The sequence below is a fragment of the Nesoenas mayeri genome, assembly GCF_963082525.1.
Source record: "Nesoenas mayeri genome assembly, chromosome: 15".
Classification (NCBI taxonomy): Eukaryota; Metazoa; Chordata; class Aves; order Columbiformes; family Columbidae; genus Nesoenas; species Nesoenas mayeri.
The window spans coordinates 5,102,533-5,128,931 of NC_137559.1; the positions used below are offsets into that span (position 1 = coordinate 5,102,533).

General features: G+C 46.9%; 1 protein-coding gene across 1 annotated transcript in view; it reads right to left on the reverse strand.

Annotated features, from left to right (window-relative positions):
• Positions 1-26,399, reverse strand: part of CACNA1H (calcium voltage-gated channel subunit alpha1 H) — a gene marked incomplete at its 5' end in the record, with an annotated part of 222,698 nt that overhangs the window by 110,015 nt on the left and 86,284 nt on the right. The window contains 3 exons of the mRNA XM_080353920.1: positions 1,552-1,649; positions 6,240-6,373; positions 9,282-9,393. Of these exons, the coding sequence (XP_080210046.1) occupies positions 1,552-1,649; positions 6,240-6,373; positions 9,282-9,393 (344 nt within the window). The remainder of the gene's footprint in view (positions 1-1,551; positions 1,650-6,239; positions 6,374-9,281; positions 9,394-26,399) is intronic.

Genomic DNA, 26,399 nt, shown 5'->3' on the forward strand with positions numbered 1-26,399 from the left:
CCTATTAACAAAAAAATTGAATATTTTCTACCACCTGTCTTCTGAAAAAAATAAAGAAAATCAAAGTGGTAAGTGTAGCAGAAAACAGCCTAAAAGGCTTACTTCAAAGTTTCAGTATAGGGCTCCTAAGGAATTAAAACATAAGCTGGATTTGGATCAAAATTTCACCTGGACTTGGAGGAGTTTGGATCCTTGGGCCTCACTTTAATAGGCACATAAATCCTCAAATTCCCCCGGCTTCTGCTCTCAGCCCAGCTGAATCCCAGCTTAAGACTCCCACTGTTTTGAGGGAGAGCTACGAAGGGTTTTGCGGATTGAAATAACCTCGGAGCGAGCCTGATCCTGGCCCCAGCCTGAACCCTCAGCCGCGTTCTCCACTCCTCCCCGGCCCCGCGAGGCCACGGAGCCACCGCGTTCAACACCCCGGAGGAAAACTCCGTGTTGTGCTTTCGGGCTGCTCCGAAACCCTGGTAACAAAGCCTCCTTAGAAAAAACAAAGCTCCGAGGGGGTTTTGTGGTCCCTTTCAGCCTCTCATTTCTTTTTGTCTTGCTTTCAACTTCTAATGATGTCACTGACAAATTTACAATTTTTTTTTTTTTTAAAGAAAAATCCTGAAGAATTCGAGCTCAGACTGAATCTTCAAAGACTCCTGTGCGTAAACATCCATCTGTTTCCCTGCATGTTCATCTGAGGTGCTGGAACCGAAACCCTTCTGGGGGAGTTTGTTTTGCTCTCCCTAGATGTGCCGACATGATGGGCAATTAATCCAGGCAGGATGTTCGGCGAGGAAGAGCGGAGCTGTGTCATTCAAACGTGCTTTTAAAAAGAACAGGAAATGTACTTTTTTGGCAAGGAACCTCTATGATTTCCATACAATGCCGTTGCATTTTGAATTGAGTGGATTTTGGTTAAAAAAAAAGATTAAAGTGCTATGAAATTAGTACCTTGCAAAGTACCTTGCTCAGCAGACGGCTGATTCCGGCAGGAAATTATTTCAACTTGTTGGTTTGTCTTTCAAATTGGATTTAGAAGACAAGCAGCTGAAGCCACTTGAAAATGGATTTAGGGGCCACTTGAACTTTCTATCGTGGATGAACCCAATTTTGTTCTACATGACAGCGAACCCTCTCTGGTATTTTACCAGCAAGGGAGGCTGCTGCGCTTCTAATCCTGAACACAAAGAGATGGAAAGCCCTGAAATAGCTGAGAGGGTAAAATGAACCCACCTAGGGCAAGAAGATCCTTCTTAGAACTGTCCCTTCCCCTTTCTTTACAAAAACTTTGTTATTTACTTCGCACTGGGAGCGGAGTTACTTACCTCAGCGAGTTCACAAAAACTTTGGAAAAGAGCCATGAAAATTTGGCCTCCCAGGTATAAAATCTATTCCTTTGCCCTTTACTAACATTGATAATCATAATAAATGATCGCTAACTTGCTGTTAAAAATGAAAACAAATGATTTTGCTCTCAGCAGCAGGATTGCAGACTGCCACCACCAGGGTTAGCAGCCCGGTGCGTGGCCATGGTGAGGAAAAATGTGTTTTACTTACTTGGGACCCTGTTAATGGCTCGTAGCGGCCGAAGTACCCGGACGGTGCGGATCGCAGACAAGCTCACGTTGTGCCCGTCCAGAGAATACTCCATCATGCTGTGGGGGAAAGAGAAAAAGGCGTCAGGCCGTGGGATGCTCAGTTGAGGGTGCTGGGGCTGCCTGTGTGCAAAACCACCCACTCCGTGTTTGCAGCTCATAATGTGCACTATGCTGTCAGTGTGGGTTATACGGGATATTTCAGCCTCTAACAGACTGAAGATACCCACAGGGATGGTGCAGGGGCCGGCGGGAAGACGTGCTCCTGGGCGGCAGGTACAGATAACACGTGGGAAAGCAGGACTTGGCATGACGAGGAGCTGCAAAGCGGGGGCCACAGCAATTGGGGCAGAAGGGGAGCCCCCAATTATCTGCTCAGCTCCCCCAGCTGTGCTGCTCTCTCTTTCCATTAGTTTAATCATGCTTGGGCCAGCGGCACATCCATGGGGAGATCATTGCACAGCACCGCATCAATAGGACGTTTCTGACTTTATACCCCCTACTAGCACCCCAGTGTATTTCCACGCCAGCTTATCTCTCCCTCTATGACAAAAATGTGAATAACCAAGCTGACAAATGATGTTAAAGTAGTTTGGCTTCCATTTTACTATTAAGAATAGGGAACATTTTCTTTTTCATGCTCCGTCTCCATTTCACATAAACATTTCTCTCCCGGGCTGGGAAGGATGTTAAGTCAGTTTTCTTGCTCTTTTATAGCAATGAGCGGCAAATGTGCGTAGTGTTGTTTTTTTAATGGGGTTATGGCTAGTTAGCATGGCTGTAATTACAATTTATGAGTTTAACTACAGGGAAGCACTTGTAAATATGTCACAAATCTCTCACCACGCCTGTTCAAATAACATAACGGCTTCAAAAGCAACCCTGTGAGTAAGCTGCTGGATTCTGTGGAGAAAGAGCTCTCTTTTTCTTCTTTTTCTTAAATAAACAAACAAATATGGAAGGAGGGAGGCAAATACCAGCTGAACTGCTGCAACCAGGCGCTTCAGTGGAAAGAGAGGTTTTTATTTGAAGCATCCTGCAGCCAGGATGGACCAAAATCACTATGTGCCATCAAGAAGCAACAGCCAAATGGACCAAAACAACGGCTGAATGCATATCGGGTGATGGCAGAGGGAGGTTTGGTTTCAGGTCGGCCTTGCTCAGGCACATCATTGTCCACGACCTGCTCTGCTGGAGTCTTGCACTTCGTATTTGATGCCTTGCTCCTCTCTACAAACTTTAATTCAGAATGTCCAGCTGTTCTGATATTTGCTTCTCTTTTGGCTTTGTCCTGAAGCTGTTTCCTATAACCCTGTGATATCGCTGGCATTGCCACTGAGGTGGCTTTGGCCCATTAGCCTTAATTTGCTGTGCAGAGACACTGGTGATTTTGAGCTGGTTTTAGTGATAACCTTCCAGAGATTTTTTTTTTCCTGAAGTAGTTAGTGAGTCTTTATAAATCAAAACCACCCTAAAGCTGGTATGCAGGAACTAAAGCGAACATGATGAATATCTCTAAAACTCAGCAAGGCACAAAACCAGGTTTTAAATCGAATGTTGTGTTCATTAAGCAGCCAGAGCTGAGTGAAGGACCACACAGCAGGAAAACCAGGGGAAATGCCCATTCACACCTGTGCCGAGGGGCCCGGAGCCAGGACCAGGTGTCTGCTCTAAACAGACCTTGCAGGAATAGCCAATGCATTGTTTAAAGTCCCCAAAGTGAACAACGCTGAAGCCCGAATCTGTTCACTGGCGTGCTCCCAATACAGCACGCTCACAATTTATCGGGTGGCTGAGTAAGTGGATTTTAGTGTAACCGATCCAGTTTTTGAACTACTAATAGCATGGAAAAGGAGCATGAAGTGCTCTGGTGGGAGCTGGTTTTGTACTCCAGAGATCATGTGCAACTATTAGCGTGTTAAAGGGCCAACTGACTCCTGGGGCCTCACTTTTATTTGGCCCTTGGAGTTTCAATGGGGCTGATAAAAGTTGAATAATCCAGGATTTGGCCAAGGAAACAGACTTTCTGACCCCGATACTTTGGACTTCTGTGATACTCCAATTAGGATTTGAAAGTAAGTCCCAGGAGGATCTACCTTGTGCACTGAAGCCAACCTGAAACACATGATGAATTCCAGACTGACCTTCTACAAGTGGTGAAAACATTTGAAACCTTCATAAAAAAGCCAAAGGTTTCTTTGTCAAGGCCAAGCTTGGGTCCTGTTCTCATATCGCACCTGTAAACTGAGAATACTCTGGAAATGCCTGACAGAAACCTGCTAAAGCTGGAAATGTGCGGTATGCAGGGACTGGAGGTCTGGGTGGACTGGCACGTGGTAGGTGATTCCTACAGCCTTTGCGTATTGAAAACAAAGGAGCCAAAAGCCTTTGTGATGTCTTCTCCCACCAACAGTTTCCATTCCTTCTGCTGTCAAGTTAAAGATGTCCAAAACACATCACATGAGCCTGCAATGTCTCCAGGGACTGAATGCACAAGGAACCTCTCTGGACTACATTTTGGATGCTTGGGAAATTCTTTCAACTTGGCTGCTAGACAGACTGCAAGGTTGTAAGCTCCATTCCATCTGAAATTTTCCAGGGTACATTTCTGAGACGAGCAAAACATGAAAGGGCTTTCAGTGCTGGAACAAACTTCAGACACAATCTGTTGCTAGAGGCAGAATATACGTTTATTTTGTAGTTTCCCCGCTTATCCTCCGCTCTCTTTGGTGTATTTGCTAGTAAGAGAAATCAGCTTATTTGAGGAGACTGAATTGGACAAACAAAGCAGGCAGCACTGCCCATCGCTTGTTTCCCTTCTTATCAGAAAAAGCCTCATAATAACTTCATTGCATCCATCTGCTTGCTGGGAAAAGCAACTCTTATTACTCCAGTAGCGTGCTCCCTCCTAAAACCAGCTCCAGTTTTAGGAACAGATGTTGGATCGAAGGCAGTGGTGGGAGAGGTGAAGAACCTCAGCACATTGCACAGCTTCTCCTTGGCCTCCACCAGCGTTACTGGTCAGCCCAGCTCCCAGCCCAGCCTTTCTTCTGAGAGATGGGAAATGATGCCACAGGTATGGCTCAAATACACCCAAATCATCTGCGGGTGGCCCAGGATCAGACAGAGAAGGGCTGTTTCTTCAGCTTGGGTAAGGCCAGACTGGCAGCAGAGCTTCCCATGGGGGCCTCCTGGTGCTTTGGCTGTTTTCATCCTTCTCAAACATCTGCCAAGCACAGAGGTGGGGAAATTCCCTGGAAAACCACCCCACTGACCCACCAGCCGTCTTGCCTCTCGTCCCAGGTACACAAAGATCCTGGCACCAAACCTGACCCTGGGGTATGAGCAGAGGACTCAGCCTTTCTGCCTGGATGTGCTATTTATCCTCCTGCTTTGCTGGGATGATCTGTTTGATGATACGGGGAACCTCCACATCAGGAGAGTTCATCCTGCAGGTCCAGCGTGGGCAAACACTGTCGGTACGTTGGTGATGGATGGCAGATTTCAGATCCCGAGCTCGCCCTGCAACCACAGCCTTGCTCTTCCCCTGCTACTTCTGGCTTAAACTCTCCAGCAGCTTAGGAAAGAAGAAATAATTAACTGCTTCTTCTGTTGTCCCTGCTGTTCTTTCCTGGGCTGTAACCGCACACGGGTTCAAAGGAAGCTCCGCTCAGGAGAGCTCATGTTTTATTCAAACCAGTAAGGCCATTCCTAATTGTATTCCAGACAAATAACGTGGAGCAAAACAAAACTCCATTAGTGCGGTGAAGATTGTACATCTCTAACGTAAGAGCGAAAATGCCCCAACATATTACAGGAATGTTCTAATTAACCCCAGGCTGGTCATTACAAACCCAAGAATTCAGAAATAAGGCAGAGCTCTGTAATTAAAGCAGTCTATCCCTTTCTAGGGTATACTAAGCAGGTAAGAGAGCCTGGGGTTTCTAAAATCCATTTATTTACAGAAAAAAAGTTTTAGACTCACCAGGCTTTTAGTCCACACAGTTTTTCCCTACGGGTGTGAGGGAACTGGTGTCAGACGCACCCACATCTTCCTCATATCTTTTTATTAACACATCCTGCACAAATAAGCAGCTGTGGGAGGTGGTATTAAAACATAAACCCCCAGGAGTTTACAGGAGGCATTTGCATGTGCTTGTAATTTGGATCAACTTCTGGCCAGCTTCTTCCACTGGGATTTCAGTCTTCTGAACCAGATTTTTTGGGTTAGATTCTCCTCGTTTGGCCAATTTCTGCCTCTCTAATGGTGTCACATAAAAGGAGAGGGCTGAGCTGCTGTGTGCTTTTTCCACCCATTATGGAGACAGCAGTCTTAACCACAAGCACTGGGACATACTGGTTACCGTGAGGACTAGATCGGGTGCGCTTGATTTGACATAGGTGACACTGGTGAAAGGATGGCTACTGAAAATCCGATGGTTTTTGCCTTGACATTCATACCCCACCCCATAATCTGGCGTTGATGCCAGAGCTGAAACCAAATGAGACTTATGGGACTTTGCCTTGGCTTGAGTCTGGCGGCTTTCACAAAACATTATGAAAACCAGCCAAGCCAACCTACAGATTTGGCTCTCTAGGGTTTTCTTGCTTTCACCGCAATGAACAAATTTATGAGGTTTTGTTACTGACCCCGCCATCACGATGAAGAAGTCCAGGCGATTCCACGTATCTCCAAGGTAACACTTCTGCCCGAAGATCCCCAGAGCTACCATCTTGATGACCATCTCCACCGCAAAGAAAGCGAAAATGAAGTCGTCAAATGCCTGGAGACCAGTAAAAGATTATTACAGTCAGTTCTGCTGTGCTCTCTTAGCAGGGAAAGGGAAGGCAGAGCCACGAGTGCTTCCATGGCAGAGGTGCTCTGTATACCCTGGCAAACACTGCCTGGCAAAGCACCAGAACCAAATAAAGCACCTACCAAACTCAGAAATAAAACCTGCAACACTTGATGGGTGATGGCAACCCCTGAGTGCACCTCCTGCATGGGACGCATTAGCAGCTTCTGTTAATCTACTGACAAATACATAAGGACATCACTGCTTTACAGGCTGGATATTCTTCTTATTTTTCAAGCCTATGGATTCAACAGCAACTTGTGCTTGGGTCTGTGAGGTCTCAGCAACTTGCCGTAGAAGCTGTGCTTCCAGATCGGGCAGCTCACACCTCCTAGAAAGAATTTGTCCCATCTAACACAGAGTGATGTGCATCACCTCTGATGTCTTAACAGACTCCTGAAGGGACCAGGTTCCTGCCCCCAGACCCAGCTGGAGTGAAGCAGAGGCTGGAGTGGTGACTCCAAGGGCAGTTCTGCAGGTGAGGAACAACAGGAGTGGTTCCTCATGGCGCAGAGACCCAGAGCATCCCACTGGCCAAGCACAGGAGCCTCTTGATGAAGGTCAAAATTTGGGGTTTTAGATTACTGTGAAACAAGGAGAGAAAATAAAGGTGCCTCAATTAGCCCAGTGCTGCCCTACAGAACCTGCCTTAGCCTTTACTTAAAGAATGACTTCTGTAGGGTAGTGGGGACTTGGCTAGCTGTGATTTATTTCTCCAGCCTTCCTGCAAACAACATGTACATGCATCAAATGTGGATATGTCTGAAGATACCATTAAATGGACTCTATTGTAAATACTCTTCTACATGTTCTCTGCAAAACTGAACATCAGGAGATACAGATTGCTTTTATATCACGTGCAGAGGCTTTGTTGTTCTGAATAACAGACTTGACAAAGCACAGGAACTTCTCAATCTACAGACATGCTGTCCAAACCACTCTCTTAATGCCCATACTGTTCAGTATTGTGTCTCTGGCACTTTCAGTTTGAGACCTGAGTGGATTAACAGTAAAATTAACAGAACATTCGCATGGCAGCCAAGTTCCCACTGCGCATCCATGTTCTCTGCGGGTGAGCACCATCTTCTCAGGCTGTATCAACCAACCTTTCCCTTGATAAACTACACTGAAGTTTTGCTCCATTATTTCAGTTCATTTAATAACTGGCACCCAAATGCCTCCCTAAAGGAGTTCAGGCTTTCCTACCTCATGTTCTGGCTTCCATCCCCTCCTGTAAGCTGTGGCAGGGTGAGGGATAACAATGACTTCACCTGCAGCCCTTTTCTGCCTGTAGACTCTTCAGGGTAACCCTTTGGGTTTTGCAAATACACGTTGTAATCATTAAGCCGATATTAGAAACCAAATCCAGTGCCTGGACTCCTTGCAGTGTCTATTCTGCTGCCTGCAGTGTGATATTTTCTGGTGCTACTCTGGATGCCACTTCACACCAAACCTGAGCCTGACCCTCTGAGACGGCCCTATGCTGGATGCCTCTGGTGGCAACAGTTTCTCCAAAACTGATCTCATTCCATAACAAACCTCTAGGGGCTTATCAATTCATCTGGTTTACTTGGCTCTGCATTTAACAGATCCTCTTTTAAGGTTGAACGAGGGTTGGATGATAAACTCTGGTCCAGAACTGCCTGCAAATGCCAGGAATAGCAATCTTTGAAAGAGGCAGGAGGGGCTGCTTGGAAGGATCCCGTACGGCTGAAACACTCAAAGGGAAGTCAAGTAGCAGATCTGTGTGGGATTTGAACCAACCAAGCCCGTCACACCACCACATGTCGGCAGTCCCTGCCTAGGTTGATGTCATCCATTAGAAACAAGGAAAGTTGGTTCCGAGCCGGAGAACCGAGTTGCTGTGGGAAGCCCCGTGCCAAGGTGCAGCCCACACACCAGATGCTGCCGGGACGCGCTTCCAAACCGAATCCTGCGGGCATATGGCAGCAAGGGGACTGCCAGGACGCGGCGAGGGATGAAGGGACAAGTGTCATGCCCCACTAAGCTTGGGATGGCCAACAAGGGTCTGTGAGCTTTGCACGGGAATGCATTGCCCAAAGGTCAGTTATTCTGGCATGGGCCGGTCCTCTGCTTTTTTGTCCATGGAGAAAGGAATGAAATGGCAAAGTCGACGGTGCCATATTGCACCGACCAGACTGCAGCAATTGAGAGGAAATGGCCTCAAGTTGTGCTAGGGAAGGTTCAGATTGGATAGTAGGAAAAATTTATTAATAGAAAGGGTTGTAAAGCACAGGAACAGGCTGCCCGGGGCAGTGGTGGAGTTACCATCCCTGGAGGAGTTTAAAAGATGCAGAGATGAGGCTCTTAGGGTCATGATTTAGTGCTAGATTTAGGTTATGGTTGAACCTGATGACCTTAAAGATCTCTTCCAACCAAAACGATTCAATGATTCTATGATTCTAATCCAAGAGATGCCAGCAGTGACCTGGCTGAGGTGGGACCAACTGACTGCAAGCAAGAGGCTCCTTGTAGCATTGGCCATCCAGTAATTCAAAAGTGTTCAACACCTCCAGTGGGAGCCGGACGCCCAGTTCGAAGCCCTCCTACCCTTACTGGTTGTATAGACAAAGGATCTTGTTGGGCTAAGTCCAAATCAGCCTTCAGGTCTCACCTAGGGCCATGGCAGCAGGTCTCCTGGGTGGACAGACTTTGCATCTTGCAGTGTGGCTCACTAGAAAAAACATCCCTACGGGAAGGGCTTCCATGGCTGGATCCAGGGGAAAAGGGACAAGATGGGGGTCCCAGCTCCCAGGATGGCCACCCCCCTGCATCCCACAGATCTTAGGCACATGGGGCAGCACGGGCTCCTTACCTCCAGGATGGTGCACCGCTCCGACTGGCACTCCACGTCCTCGCAGGGCTGGAACATGCCCAGGGTGACGCAGTTCAGGAGGATGACCAGCATGCTGACGTGCTCGAACCAGGTGAAAGGAGGGCGTTAAGGAGAGCACATGCTTCAGGGGTCATGAAGAGGTGGGAAGTGGAAGCATCACACTAGTTACATGCCAAAAAAACCCTTCACTCCTCCCACAAGCACAAAAGAAAACGCTGCGAAACATCCCAGACTTGCTAAGGTTTGAAGTTTTTGGCCACTGAGGAAAGGGTGCTCCTGTTGAGATGAAGGCACAAAGGATGCCTTTTATTTCCAACACAGCAGCAAAGCCAGGGAAGTGCAGGGACGTTCCCGGCTACGCTTTCCATCTCCAATCCCCCACACTCCATCTTCTGTTCTTGCACACCCAGAGCACAGCACCTCTGTCCTCCTCCCACAACAACCTTCATCTCCAGATCTCAAAGGCTTCACCAGCCAACCAGCCCACATGTCCCCTAACATTAACTCTTTCATTACCAATCAAAGAAAGCTAGACAAACATGAATTAATTCAGGCACCATCACCACCAGAAGCCCAGCTTGTGCCCGGTTCCTTGCTACAACCAGTGAGGTTGTTCTCCTTGGTTCCATCTTGAGTCATGGGAATAGGTGTCAAACACACATTATCTCCTTCCTACCTGGCTTCTAAGCCTCAAGGAGCTCTAGAGTCCATTTTAAACTCTACATCATGACTAAGGATGAAGGCAAAACAAGGCCAAGCCAGCAGCACAAACTGGTAGGGCCAAGGATGGCGGCACGTGGGATATGGGATGTCAAGCAGGACCCAGGGTGCACAGCACAGGCTGTGAAAGGGCAGGGAAAGGCTCAAGGTTGGATGTCTCCAGTCACCAAAAAAGAACCCATATTCTCTTATAAGACTCACCAGTGTTCAACTGCACTGACAATAACAGTTTCCAGTAGTAAGTGGTGATTTGTATCAGAGCAAAATAGACCCAGAGCTTAAAAATAATTAAAAAAAGATTTGGGGGAACTAAACAGGAGTTTCACAAATTAAGCATGAATGAGAGAAGTGTTCTTAGGAAAATAATTGGAAACATCTGTGTATGAATAAACCTTTACACTTTCAAACACACAGGCATATGTGAACAAGGGATCACAAAGAAAACAGTGCGCAGACCCTGTTTCATTTCTGGTAACAACAATTCTCCTGCTTTGGAAACCTGAACAACAACAACAACAAAACCTACTGTATTTATCCCTGCTGCTTGTATAAGTATTTTATCTAGCATTTTAGTAGTTCAGCATAAGATTTATCACAGCATAAAATTTGGCAAGTGTAGGGCTGAAGTCTCAGACTACTTTTGTGCACATGCTCTCATTTATCCAGGTTAAAAGAGGAGAAATGAGTGGGTCAGGTCCTGTAGCTTCCCTAAAGCCTGAGCCTAACCCACTTCTTGTTTGAGAGATGGCTTTAATTTGTAAATTCAGAGCTAGGAACACCTCGGAGCCCGTGCTGGAGACCAAACACATCAGACTTGGAAACACACTTGTCTAAAATGGAAATGCATGAAATCAAATAAACAAGTGAAATAAAAATCCAGGTCACGCCGTCAGCAATGCAGAAGGAGCTGGAGCAGGCGAAGCTCCTGGCCACAGCCCCAGAGGGCTCGTGCATCGTTGAAATACCAACGGTGGTTTATTTTCATTTCTCCCTCCCTTCAATGACTTCTCTCTGATTTTTGACATCTTTAGGGGCTATTTGGATCCCCTTCCTTTCGTCTAATTAGAAGCAGAGTGGTAATCCTGCTCCATAGAGGAAACAGCCTGCATCAGACCCAACCAAAGCTCAACCCGTGGCTGCATCCTACTTACAATATTTGCATTGCTCGATGGGATTCACGTGGAACTCCCTGTAAACAGGGCTCCTGCGCTATTCCCAGGGCACCTGCAGTTGCATTCATTTCACTTATTATACTTGGGGATTTTCTTTTTCCCTTTAAAGTAATAAAAAATTAAAGCATGTGAATTTTGAACTGTTAAAAAAAGATATAATGATGCTGATTAATTAGGTCTCTTGCATCTCGTGGCTCCAGACTTGCACCTTTGCCCTGCCCTGGTTCCATCCCCTAGTGATCCAGTGATGGGAAAGTCAATAATCTCACTTCTCCCTGTCATATGAGTGATAAGGCTTTTGAATCCACCACCCACCAAGGGATGCTGGTTGCGTTACTACTCTCCATCCCGCTCTCTGCTGCCTGAGCCCTTGTTTCTAGCAGAACCCATCAAGAATTAGACTTTGTTTTCCATTAGAAAACACTGATTTGTCAAATTAGAATCATCAGTGTGGACTGGTCTGGGATACCCCTGGTTCTTCGGCAGCAGCGGTGGCTGCGACCTGCTAAAACCGTGACTGTGCAAAAACGAGTACTTCTGAGTTACCATGGCAACCGCTGCTCTCCAGGCCACCGAAGCACCACCTGGTTTAAAAGCAGCTAACTTCGCAACCAGGAGATCTGAAAAGGAAAAGATGCAAAGGGAAGATCTAGACTAACTGCTGGAGAAAAAGATAATTGCAAAAGATTTGCTTAATATTTCTTCCTCTGCTGCAAATTCCCGGGTAATGACATCTCCAGCGTATCTGGGCTAAGCTCAAATCCCGTGAACACCCTTTGGGCAGGAGCTGGGGAGCAGCAGAGCCCTGTCTGCCCTGGGGGGCCGCTCCGGCCCCACAGCACCAACCTGTGGGATCAACACGGTCCCTGACACTAAAATCCAGCTCCAAGTTCAGAAGTGGCAAGACAGAAACAAGGTTCTGCCCCAAAATGTTGTTGGCCTCACCTGCTCTTAGTGTAACGGCTGATGCTCTCCTGATGCTGATGCTCTCTGGCAGCTTTTCACATGGTTTTACTGAAGTTGCCTCCAGGGAAAGACCAGAGGCTTGAGGATGAAGAGCTCTGGTCATGCCTCAGCATGGACAAGAACCTCTTACCCCGCTGATCTCTGCTGTGCCAGTTTAGCTGGTAAGGCTTTGACTTGATTTAAAAAGAGAGGTGGGAATTCGAGGGTGTGTTGAAGCTGTTGCTCAAGAAAAGCCCGAGTATTTCCAGCAGTAAAACCAAACGGCAGGAGCCCAAAGCAAAGATTTGGGGTTGGGTGGCCACTCGTCAGCTCCACATCACCTGACACTGGTATCAGTCCCAGCGCATGGAGGATTGTTTTCAGTGCAACAACTGAAGGCCAGTTTGCATCTGGCCTCTGATTTGACGTTATTTTCCTCTCTCCCTTTTTAAAGTGGTACTACTTGTGACTTTTTGCATTGTTGACCTCAGGTCCCAAACCGAGGAGCAGAGGAACAGGACAGACCCCGGTGTCACCACCACACAGACCTGCCCACGGGGCAAAAGGATGAACCCAGAGGGAGAACTTTCCACCCTGTCCTCCAGACCCTCACATTTAAACTTTAAAAGACACTTCATTCTGTTAAGTTGATGGCAACTAAACAAACTTAAGCAAAAGCAGAAATAAGCTGTGTTCTCGCTGAGCTCATGGTGCTCACGTTGTACTTTGCGCTTGTTTAGTTCAACTGGTTTAGGCCCAGATCTAATTAAACCAGCAGACCAGCCCCGGCCAGGCCTGATAGCTCCATCTCCTGAGATGGTTTGAACACAGTGACATGGATAGGTGCAGGCAGAAGAAAAGAATGACTCTGCTGAACTGAAAACCACCAAATCCAGCACCCCTCAGCTCCTTCCCACCATAAACCTCCGATTCTTGGCCCAAAGGAAAAAGTAAAATGAACTGCAATGATGCAACTTGGATCTCAGCTTCATGCATTTTAGCCAGCAAAACAATGTGGATAGTTCCTCTTTCCAGAAGACTTTCAGATCCTTACATATTTGTGCAACGCTATAAGGGGATTTCTTGGCCTGCAAGTTGAAGTATAATATTTTCTTTAAAAATCTGAAAGCCTTCTTAAAGACAAAAAGGAAAGAAAAATAAACTGTCTTTTTAGAAAGCTCCGGTTTTGATATTGCTTTTTACATTGCATAGGTGCGGAATAGACTGCCATGCCCGCAGCCCTGGTTTGTGTCTTGTTTGCTTTGTACCCGTCGTTTCCTCGCTCCAAATAACAAGCCCAGAAACCTCAGGCTCGGACGTACCACAACACAGCCGGTCTCCTTCCATAGGCAGCTCAGTCTGCACCTCCCTGTTTTCAGGGAGATAATCTCTACCATCCGTCACTTTAATTTTAAAAATATTTCTGCAGTAAACACAGTAAAAAAATGCCAGGACTTTAGTACCACTGTGTCACAAACTCCCTTGCTTTCACCCCCTGCCTTGTGATGCAGGACATACTGCTTCAAATTCCCAAGTCATTCAGCTGGATCGGTCTCAGCTTCATTTACAAGTTCCCCTCCCCAACCCTCATTTCTAAATGCCCATGTTGGAGAGAGGCAGGAGCCTAAAGCCTAAAACACCCAGCAACTGAAAAGCAGCAAGACAAGATCATGAAGCTTACTATTTTCACATAATCTTATTATTTTTAAGCTAGTCAGGGGATTTTGGAGACTTAACCCATTATTTTAAATGCTCGGATTTGGCAGTATTGTGATTATTACTGTTATCGTATCTGTATGTACTGCACATGATGCTGAGGAATAACGCAGAGCTAAAAAAAAAAGCCAAGTTATAGTTACAAGGAGAACATATGTTTACAGGGGAAGCAGCCAACTTAAGCTTCAGTTTTTATAGTCTAAGCTGTGACTAATGCACTAAATATACACACACACACATATATATATACACACACATCTGAGAGACTGGGATTTTCAGAGTTCTCTTGGTGAGCTGGGCAGGCACTTCTCATCGGAGAGCAGCAGGACTCGGGTGTGTAATTCCACCTTTGCAAAATCACGGCTCTATTTACCTTTAGAAATAAGGCTAAGGACCTGCTTGTAAACTATACAATTCAGCATCTTTTCCCCAGCAATCGGCTGTAGGAGGAGAGTTTGAGGAGGCAGGAATGGGGTTCAATCCTCCACCCAAGTGGTCCAGCAGACCACAGAACAACCACTGCAGCTCCAGTGTAGAAATACTGATTTTAAAGTACCTAGTGCATGTTTTACCGATGTTTAGTGGTGCTGCCCAAATACTGGCAAATTAAAGCAAAAATGCTTCCCATCCCCTCATGACACCAGTGACAAAAACACCTTCAAAAGTCTGCAATATCCACCTCATCCTGTACCCTAAGTAACAGCAAACAGTCCAAACTCAACGATATTGAGTAAATAGAAACAGGGAAAAACTAAAAAGAAATAAAAAGAAAGAACAGAACTAGAAGAGAAATAAATCAGAATAAAATTCCCAAGAGGCAGCACTGGCTGGTGCTGGCATAATTTTGAGGAACATTCTTATTTTTAAAAAGTTGATTGATTAAAGCTATTTTTAGTGCCCATACTGTGCTGGATCATTTGGGTTCGTTTGCTTATGAATTGTAAAACAAAATGAAGCAGCTGCACTTCAGAAATACATATCTCCCCAACAGCACCACAAACATGCAGACCAGAAGCAATATTTCAGCCCAAAAGACTCCAAGTTGGCACATGTCTTTGGAGATGAGGCTGATTGTAGAGAATTCTTGTTTAAGAAAGGATGAGCCCCGAGTTACTGGAATAATTCCATCCCACCAGTTTGCTATGAAATAATCATAATGGGACTCCAAACTGGTACCAGCCCCACGTGGACCTTGAGCTGTTCCGCTGGGTTACCGCAGGATGTTCTTTTCTCCCCCAAAATGGGAGTAATTCCCTTTGCCAAAGATCGAAGAGATAATCCTGGGGCAGAGCTCCTGGATCTGGCTGATTTTTGGCCAAAGCACGGCAGGTTGCAGCCCTGGGCCTCCCAGATGTGCTACGACCACGGCATCCCAAACCTGGAAGACTCTTCTGTTGTGATGTTCATCATCACAGGACACGGAAACCTTGGTGTGGCTCCGGAGACACTTTGCACAAGCCCAAATCTCTGTAAACCAGAGACCTGCTGCACAAGTGCCCTTTGAACACATTCTCTTTGGTTCTGGCACTCCGGGCAGCACCAATGGTATTTATTTGCTCTGAAAGCACCAAGGAGTTGGCATTTGTCCCACTGGGAAAAAGTCACCAGTGTGCAACCAAGTAAACGACCAGTGGTCCTCAAATAACCCCCCTCACTGACAAATCTCAGTAAGGACTGTAATGCAGAGATCAAAGCTTGTTCACAGATCATTCCCCGGCAGTAAAAGGAGGCTAAATCCATCTCATTATGCACCTTAAATCATTCACCTTGCTCAAGCCAATCTTTCGGAGCCATAAAGAATTTAAAAGCGGTTAACTCCGAGTCCTTGTCATGCATCGTTTGTCAGACAGCTTCATTTTCCCTGCCTGTTGTCACAGCTTTGTAAGGCAGTTATGAGACAGGCGATGCAGCAAGTTGCAGCTATCGGGGATTAAACTTCAAACTAAAAGGATGATACAGGCATAAAAGCACCTCGAGGGGTGCACGTGCCTCCCGAGGCGGCTCAGTCGATGAAACACTAATCCCCCCTGTTCTTGGGGCTTTCTGAGCATAAAACCAGGATCCGTAAAACCCGATCGCTCATCCCTGCCACGTGCCTCCCCAGCACAAATGCGTCCCGGTGGATCTCATACCTCCCAAACAAGCTCAGCGGGGAAATCAAAGCGACACAAATCATTGCTATGCCCAAACCCACAGGAAAACCTCTCCACGTCAGCCTGCCAGTGTGCATCACTCTGGAAACATCCCCAGCCTGTGTTAAATTAGTGTCTGTTAATGCCCTGAGTGATGATGGCAAATGGATTTAGCGTGTTGTTAAGGCATTCTTAACTTCTCCAAGATGCCCCGAGAGGAAACAAGGTTGTACTGATTAAAGTGACATAAATGAACTTCGGCACAGCTGCCCTGTGCCAGGTTGGCTCAGGAGCTGCCCTTTGAATTTGCATTTTTAGTATATGATGGAAAACACCATTTAATGTGGTTTAAGTTCTGCAGCTGCAATGCCACATCTGGACTGTACCAGAGGAGTTTGGGTCAGTGTGATTTTCCTTCCTATGACAACTGCTCTGAAGCCCCTGAGTGCCGGGTTCAGACCATTCAGGAAAGCCTCTGTTCCTGCCGTTCCAACATATCATGATAAGAACCCTCTGCAATTGAAAGCCTCAGTGATTAGTAATTCAAAGGTGCTATTCCTGATTGACAGTGAGATCTCAGAGCCAGGGCCAGGGATCAAGTCTCTACCGCTTCACCCAAAATAAACCCAAATGATCTCTAAACACATCACAAGCCGTTCAGCCACCAAATCCACTAAATCCACCCCAATGGGAGCATTTCATGCTCACTAAATTCCCAGCCATCATTTACCCAGCAAGGAGACAAGGACAGAAACAGTGTTTTGCCTGGTCCCCTCCGCCTGCGTGACTCACTTGATTAAAATACATATAAGCACCTACCTAAGCTGTGACATGCGAGGGCGAGCAATCAGAGCAGGTAATTGCTTGAGAGAGACGGCTGCGTGGGCGAGACGCCAAATACTTGGGGAAACGGGTCACGGAGGGCAGAGAGCTGCAGCCGCATCCCCGGGGGCGGCTCAGTGCCATGAAAATCCGGGGCTGCAGCTCGGCTTCCCGAAATGATGATGCTGGGGATGAACCCTGGGCAGGAGGTCGAATCCTAAATATTTCCTGTGCCAGGTTTGCTCGGTGGCAGGCGATGTGGGAGGAGAATGCAGGGAGAGGATGGGGAAGACGTGGTCCTGCCTTTGCTGAGTTGGGCTCACTCATTGTACAAAGCGACATGGCAGCACTTCTGGGGTTTATTTTGCCCCTGTTTTTTAATTCCTTTTTATACTTTCTGTCTGTGGGTAAATGCCAATCTGCTTTTCCTGCAGGGAGACACGCAGGTAGGGTCAGAACAAACACCGGCAGCTCTGGACCAAACACGGCTTCTCCCATTTACAGCAGAATCCCCATGAATTCGATGGGCTGAGAAGGGGACAGCAGCCTGCTCTCATCCCTTGCTCAGCATCCCTCTCATCCCTTGCTGGTTTTGCCATGGGGGTCCCAGCCTAGATGTGGTGACACCCAGCGAAGGGGTGACCCCCATGCCGGCAGCCAGGGTCCATCTCATCACAGCATCAGAGTAGCCTGTGGTGTAAAAGTCTTAAAATATTTCAGTTACTGTCAGCATTGATCTCTGCTTTAATGAGCCAAACTGCACCTGGAGAGAGGGATGTTTCCATCCACCTGAACTGGCTTTTTTGTTTTAACAGTACCCTTCTTGCCTCACATTGTTAATGCTGTGCCATAAACTTGGCTGCCATTATTGACACCAATATGACGTCGGTGTCCATGTAAATGTCACTTGGTAGCAATAATGTCAATGCCACGGTCCCCAGGGTCAACAAACAGCAAGACCAAATGTCATCCAGCTGGAAAGCATTGAGCAATTGCGAAATGCTAATACAAAGGTGAAAAATCAAGGGGCATGAAGTTTGTTTAATGGAAGAAACTCATTTCACTGTAGTTTTGGATTCAGTCCTGCTGAAGCTCCGGCTCTTTGCTGCTGCCGTGGGCAGGGGCTGCCCGTGACTTTCAAATGGCAAAATGTTTGACTTATTGTCTGTAACATCTGCTGCTGCATGTGCTGTGCTGGAGAAGAAGAATAGGTCCAAGAAGTGTGGCTGATCTGCACAAGAAATACCCTTTTAACCTAACTGATGATGTTCAGATGTTTTCACTGTAACTCTCAGCTCACGCTTGAGCTCAGGGAGCAGAGTTATCTCCTGTGTCTGGTCTCTGCACAGCTGTGACTGCCTCGGGAAGGCTTTCAGCCCCTGCCAAACGCCTCAATGCATCCAAAATGAAAGAGGTTCAGTCCAGTTTTGAGTATAAGAGCAGAGCTGGGTGTTTGCAGAAGTACTGGCTTTACCTGGGTCTTCTCTGCCTCTGGGATGTAAAGAGCAGCCAAGCCCTTGGGGTTTGCTGAGCTCCTGGGCTCTGCACGGAGCTAACCGAGGCAAAAATAAAGGACAGTAAGAATTGTAAGCATTACCAGTGGATTTTGCTACCTTCCACGACTTGCAATTCACTGCCTGCTCATCCTTGGTACCCAAGCGCAGTAGCTGCTGCAACACTGAGTTCTAGGAATGATCTTACTGACACTTCCAGCACTGGAAATCCCGAAGTCTGTCCCCAAACAACTGCTACACTCACTCTTCTCAGTCAGGATAGCTGCATATTTTAATTCAGCTGCAGGAAACCGAAGTCCTAATCCCAAAGAGCCAAGAACTATTGCAGGCAGAGTCTCGTGGTGGATTTGCATAAGCAGCAACATCCATCACGGACAGATAAAACTTAGCTATCTCAGCACTGCAATTTGATGGATTGACTCGCTCTGTTAAAGGACAGTATCACTAGGAGAGCAAAGAGTTTGGGTTTTGTTTGTTTGTTTTTTCCTGAACAGAATATTGAAAGAAAAAGGGGAGAAAAATAAAATCCCTGATCAAACACTTCATGTTGTACTTGGATCCATGGCACATTCTTCTGATGAATAGAGGCAATTATTTTTCAGAATAATTTAAGCAGCTTTGATTCAAGGGGCAGTTTAGACTGACATCTAAATGAGCTCAAATTTAAACCGAGCTGTTTTATCAGCTAGTGATTTTCTACTTACTGCTTTAAATAACTCCTTGTCCTACGTTTACAACGTAATAACTCCTCAAATTACAATAATCTCAGGAGGCAAAGGACCTTAACGACGGAGTGACCTGCCTTGTCACGGGAGGTGCCCTGGGCTTGGGTCAGACTCAAGCTTAATAAAAGCGAAGCAGCATCCAAACCCACCTTTGTCAGGGAACAAGACCAGGTGCTGCAGCAGCATCCTGGGGAGAGCAGGACCTAGTGCTCCATGCCTGACAACCAGACCGTGCTAAAAAACTGCTGAAAACGGTAATTGCGCTCAAGTGCAAAGGCCAACAAGCCAAATTCTTGGAGCCTCAACCAACCCCTCTGTGCATGGTCTTCCAGAAATCACACAGCGGGGACCACAGCGCCATGGGGAGGAGATGCCCAGTGGCAAGGGATGAGGATGCTGCAATGGCAAGAAGCAAAAGTGATTTTTGCAGCCATCTGCAACCAGCTGTGACCTCAACAGCTGGCCACATCAGTACAGCCAGGCTCCTGCAAGCCAGAAAAGAACTCCTAACAGCCTTAATTTTTCTCTCTGATCGTCTCTACTATCTCTTGCTTCTGCCTCCAACTGGAATATGATCAAAATAAATAAACACTGGATCTCAAGATGCAGCTGACAGCAAAAAAGAATGAGTGCTGGCCATCCTTTTCAGTCTGATGGAAGAGAAGCCAATTTTCAGCAGATTTTCAGGCCACACAAGGTTCAGACACGCAGTCTCTAACCCAGACCTCCACCGCCTGTTTGCCTGTCTGAGCTTCGGTGGAGAGCTAGATTTTTTTTCAGCCTAAATTTATTATCAGTTGGGTGTTTTTTTATAATTTATCTCTTTATTTTCTAAATTCTGGTGTAAAATAGCTTCAGTTTTGAGAATTTGTCTTTTTGGGGCTGCTCCTCTCCCCCTCCCTGGACAGGGACCCATCAGGGAATGGCCCCAACCATCTCCTGCTCATAGCTGACAAGTGAAATTACTTCATATCCTCCCCAAAACGCATGGAATGAAACCAAGATCTATTTTAACACATATTCAAAGGGACGCTGTCAAGTACTTTATACCCAAAATGAGAGATTCTGTAAACAAACCAACCAAACAAAAGACTTACAAAGCTTGATATTAATAGAAAAGTTATTGGGCTGGTTTTATTTTTTCACACAGTAATAAAAAAAAAGCTTTTTGAAAATTCCTCCTGCAGCGTTTGCAACCCAACCAAACCAGTATTATTCTGACACACAATAAATGAGCCTGACAAGGAGCAGAGTGGGAGCTGCAGAGAAGGAACACGGAGGGCAACTCTAGGAGAGGTGATGAAAAGCTTTAGTCCCATTGTCCCCCCAACTTTCCACCTTTGTCCCCAAGCTCTCCTACCTCAGCTGGGCAGACCCAAGTGCTCTCACAGCCTGGAGACCCCCCAGCATCGTCGGGGCTCCCCGGGAAGATGCTCCCATTCAGTGCAGAGACCCCCCCATCCCATGCAGGGGTCCTGACATGGGAGCAGTAGAGCCCAGAGCAGGGATGAGCAAAGAAATTTGGGGTTGTAACCATGAGAAACATCAACGCAGCTTCTCCCTCACCCTCCTGAGCAGGCCAGGTTGGAGAGCAGCCACCTGTCTCATGCTTCGTTAAGCCCCTGATGGTTAGCAGTGGGTACCAGTAGCTGCAGCTGGCAGAGAGGACCTTCCCCAGGGTGGTGTCACCATCACCACAGCCACATTTCTAAGCCCTCCTTGCAATCCTCAGCTGACAGAATCACTTTGTGGAGGTGGGAGAACCCAAAAGTCCCCCCAAAGCAGAGAAGCTTCACTCCTTCCCTTTCACTTGCCAGCACTTCCAGCTCTCTGGTGTTGGACACGCATAGGAGATGCTCGGAGAAGCTTTGCATAGCTGGGTCCCACGCTGGAAAATGAAAAAGGAGTTGCAATTTACACTTTAAATGAGTTAATGTTCATGGAGTGCTCTTGTATTGGTGCAGGCAGTTGTCAGAGCCAACGCAACAAAATGCTAATTCAGCTCTGCAATCAATGGCGCCTTTCTTAGAAGTGGATAGATAATTATGTCTAAACAGAAACGCGTGTTTTTTAAAGAGGTAAACAGCTGAAATTCATTACCTTCCTCTCTGGCTATCTGGAATAAATTGGTGACATAAGCAAGTGCAGGAGGTTTCTGGGGGCTGCCCATGGGTGAGTTTGGGTACTGCTGGTAGCCACGATGGAACAGGGAAGGGCATGATGCTGCTCTCCACGCTGGATTTCACTGGCATGAAGAAGACTTAGAGGACCGGAGGATGCAATTATAACCAAGGGTTCATCAGACGTAGTTCTGACCCGAGTTTGGCAGTGCACATGTCCCCAGCGCTGACCCATGCAAGTCCCCACAAAGGGACGTGGAGTTTGGGCCAAGGGAGACAGAGCTGCAGCCCACCAGCTTATCTCCTGATGCATCAAGTCCCCAAAAGGATATTTATTTAGGAATGTCTTGCTAACAGAAGAAAAAAGATCAGTTAAAGGTGTTTGGAAAGACTGCTGCAAACTATGGTCTTGCCTTGAGAGATAATTGCTCATCTGGTTTCCACATCTAATAAACACAGTTCAGTGTTAATGAGGCCCCTCCTCAACACCACTTACAGCTTTCAAAGGAACATCTTGGTGAATCAGCAGGAGAAACGATCACAGCCCTGGGATGTGCACGGACATTAGCAATGCTTTGGGAAAAAATGCATAAAATTCAACCTCTCCATTATTTTTCAGTGTACACAGACACAAATAAGTCCCACAACACCTGTGGATGGACACTGGGCTGGGCTCAGCTTCAGGGATACTCCAACCTACTGCAGTAGGAAATCCAAATTTTGGGAGCGCACATGTCTGACCGGGGCTCTTGGCAAGTGCTATTGCCAGTGGAACACAAGAGCCGGACCAGGAGAGGAAATCGGACATCAGACTCGTGTTCAAAGCAGAGGGTATGTGGGGGTGTTGGGGTCCTCCCTGGGGAACTGGGGGTCTGACCCCCAACCCGCTGCTTTCTGCAGAGACTCCTCCTGATCTGAGCAGGATTGCAGTGAGCCAAAGGAGAACAAATACCGACCTGCGTGCTGAATGGAGCTTGCAAAGGGTTTGGTTTTTTGCTGCTAGCTGCTTTTTGCTCTGGCTAAATGGTTATAAAATTCAGTGGATGCTTGCAATGGAGAGCGACAGCTGCCAGCCAGAGTGAGGTGAAAGCCATGGAGAATCTCTGCGAACCAGGCTTTAAATGTTGATAGAAATCGTCTGGATTGGAACCAGCTTCTTTTTGTGTTCGCCTCCTGAGGGTGTTGCAGGGAAAAGGCTTTTTGCTCAAAGCACTGATGGACATTTTAACATTATGCCGCAACAGTGATCGATGGCGTTGAGGGTTTAGTACTTGGTCAAGCACGTCTGTAAACTGAACCAGCCCTGGCCCCAATCCAGCAAAGCACTTAGAAGTGCCTTCTCCTGCAGATTTCGCCTGGGTTTAAAGAGCAAGCAGGGCAGTAAATGGAAGGTGAGCCCAACACATGGGGAGGGAAGGATGCGATGCTGCCTGGTGGCAGGGGGAGGATGGGGACAGCAGCGAACGATGGGCTCGCTGTTCCCAGGACATCACCAGTGGTATTATTTACACCTATTTCAGAGGTAAGTCAGGACCAAGGAAGCATATAGTGACGGTAATTAGCGGCATGAAGATGATAAACTCTAATTTCTCAAGTTCTGCCAACGCAGTTTTCTTCATCACAATTTTCTTCTTCTAAAGCGCGCTACCTTAGGTTTATTTTCCATCAGCGAATGAACCCAGGGCTTTCAGCTTTAATTGGGCAATTCTGTGGCACTGCAGCTCGGCATCTTAACCAGGTTGGGTATGTGCTGACATCTGGAGCTTCCAGAAAAATCCCCAGAAGAGGAGACACACAAGGAGAAGTTTGGAAGAGCCTGAAGTGCCCGTGTCTGCACAACAGACTCACCGTAGCCCTTGGTCCTCACCGTGATCCGATATTTCCCAACTGATGGACACGACCCCTCTCTCTGGGGCAGGATGGCCATATTCAAACACAAAGCTTCTTGTCGTCAACAACTGTGACCACTCTAGAATGAACCAGTTCATCGCGTGCTGAAGCAACATTGTTAGTCAAGAAACCAGTTTCTGGCATCGGGCTGTTTGTAGTTACTTTTGCTTTCCCCGAGAGACTGCAAATAATAAGATGTAGACATCAACACCTCGTGAATACATTTAACTTTCCATTTAGCTATAGCTTTACACAGCATGACTGTAGATAAGGGTAGCAGCAAACAATCATTGAAGCTTAAAAAACATTTTAAAAATAAGTACCAAGGCCTCATATTTGTTCTGAAGCTGTTTGTTTTATTTTCAGGGAATACTGTTTAATTTAATTGTCTTGATTTTGGTTTGGTGCTGAGAGCTGTAATTTTTAGCATTGTTCCTCTCGTGTGTTGGATAATCGGCACTTTGCCGTGGCCGTCGCGGGGCTGTGGCGACAGCAAAACTCGCTCGGCCGTGCTGAACAGCCAAACAACTTTTCCAGAAAGAAAAATATTTTGCCGTCTCCAGATTCTGCATTGAGTAAAAATAACCCTCAATTCCCCTCTCAATTAGTCAAATGTGGTGAAGGGCTGAAATGTGCATCTAATTGTGTCTTTCTTGCCTCAAATTATCTCTGAGAAAGTGGCTCCATCCCCGGTATCACAGGGCACCGGGTGGCCAGGACGGGCACAATGTCCAGTGGGGTCTGCAGGGAGACAGGAAAATGGTCTTTTGGGGAAAAAAAAAGGGAAGAAAAGGGCTTGCAAAGGCAGATGAAGGCAAGGCTCTGAGCCACAGTGTGGGTGGTGGGGACAGGAGCAGAAGTGGGGTGCAGAGCTGTAAATTCAAGGCTGAAAGTTCAGAAGATGCTCTAGCTCTGAAGCAAATGGAGAAATATATTTAACTTGAAAAAAGAAAAAATCCAAAAAAAAAGCAAGCATTTGCTTGTGGACTATAATTCATTAATTGTGACATAAATTTGGGAATTGCGCTGCATTGCCTAATAAACTGTAGGAAAGTATTTAAGCAAAGAGTTGATGGGGGAAGCTCCTGATGATCACCGTGGCGAGGCACAGTGACCCCACACATGGCCGCTCCCCGGTGCCATGTCCCCCTGGGTGGCACCGAGCCATGTGCAGGAGGTGACATTGTCCCCCTGGGTGGCATTGAGCTTCGCGCAGGAGGTGAAACTGTCCTCCTAGGTGGCAGCGAGCCACCCGCAGGAGGTGACATTGTCCCCCTGCGTGGCACTGAGCCACCCGCAGGAGGTGACACTGTCCCCCTGGGTGGCACTGAGCCTCGCGCAGGAGGTGACACTGTCCCCCTGGGTGGCACTGAGCCACCCGCAGGAGGTGACACCCACACGGGCTCCCGGGGAGCCCTCCAGCAGCACTTGCTCTTATTCTCTCTGGCTGTCGTCTCTTTTTTTCTCCTTTCTCTCTCTGGGCAATGAATAATGAGAATAAAAACGAGAAAGAAAGCAGTATGACAGCCAATTACTGCCTTTGTGATTAACCACCCAAGAGCAGCCCTTGCTCAAAACACCACTTGATGCTCCTTTTAAGCAAAACCATTCCGCTGGATCCCATGATGGACATTTAAACAGGAAGACAAAGTATCTGCTGATTTATTTTCTTGTTTTCTTATATAATCACAGCTTCCTAAATGTTAATGACTCCACGCTATACAACTGCCAGCAGTATTTGCATACAAGCCTTGCTCTCCTATGTGTTGCTCTTGGAGGTGTCGGTGTGTTGGGTGAAGAAGCAAACTGCTGCACTTGGGGGTCCCAGCTCGAGGAAAGGAGCCGGCAGCTCTTTGCAGATAAAGGCAACAAACTCAGCTGCTCAGCCCTTGAGGGTTTCAGAGAGAGGTGACAAAAGTGGGACAAAATGTACAATGCAGCCTCCCAGGATCCAGGTGTGAGCAGGAGTTGGGGGCTGTAGGGGGGATGCTGAGCCCCCAGCCCTGGGAGCTGCTTCCAGCCTGGACTGAAACACCCAAAATGACCAAAATCCATCCTTTCCTTGCAAACGAACACCAGCAAAAAGGAAAAAACCCTCTCTACGGAGAGAGGGAAGAGCTCCAAGGACAAATCTTTCCCCAGCATCCAATTAAAGGTTTTGTTATTCCTTATTAGAACATCAGGAAGAGCAGGAGACCTAAAGCAAAGAAAGACGTCTGCATCTGGAGCCCGGTGCTGGCTGCACATGTTCAGATCACACACTGAAGTTACACAAAGCTCACAAAACCACCTGCCCAGCACACACTCATCAAACACTCTGACACAGCACCGAGCCCAGATTCAAAGAAGAAAACGTGGGACCTTCATTCGAGGCAAGCAAAGTATTGGATCCTCGTTATTTCACTGTGAATTTCTCCTTCTCTTTTCACTCATTTCATAAAGAAACCTAATTTCTATGAACTTATTTTTTACCAAACCAATTGCCTACCCATGTACCTCCATCCAGACCGCGTTCCCCTCCACCCAGCGCTGCCCATTTTCTCTGTACAGATAATTAGAGCTGATGGGCTCAGGACCAGCCCAGGATGCAGACGACAGGGCTCTGCTTTACAGTAGTGTTTGAGAAAAACCCTTTGCCATTCCGTGCCTCAGTTTCCCCATCTCTACAACCAGGAGGAAGCAAACAACTTTCTTCAAAGTGCTTTGAGATCAATTGATAAGAAAAATTAAGTAAAGCCTAGATATCGTTGCTTAAACTTCAGCAGTTCACCCCCAAAAGATCTGACCTTCCCCCTTGCCCCCACCTAAATTTACCATTCTGGGACCAGACCAAAGTCATGTCGCCCATCTCTTCTCCCTGGATTTGTCCAAATAAACAATAAAAATCACATTACAAAGAACTGCAACCAGCACCAGGACCAAGCACCACTACAAGAAACCTCATTTTGGGGCTACAACAGGGTTTCAAATGAAGTGTGATCCCCTCTCCCAACACTCCGGTAACAAGGCAACCTCCCTGTATTACAATGGCTTCCTCCAAGGTTTCTCCTTTATCAAGTCTCAAGGATTCTCTCTGTAATTAGAGATTTGGTTTTCAGACAGATAAAAGTTTGCGCCACACTTTGTGATCCTATTGCCACCACTAACACTTGCACACTCAACAAAGAAAACACTTTAACAAATAAATCAAGTCCAAGTTATTTTAGCTCTGCCTGAAGTTATTTTAACTCTTTGGGGAATCCAACCAACGTGTTTTCCCTCCCCACAAATCAGCTGCCCCAGGTTTCAATGCAAAGCATTGGCTGAAGCTCTCTGGCCTCCGAGACACTTAAACACAGCTT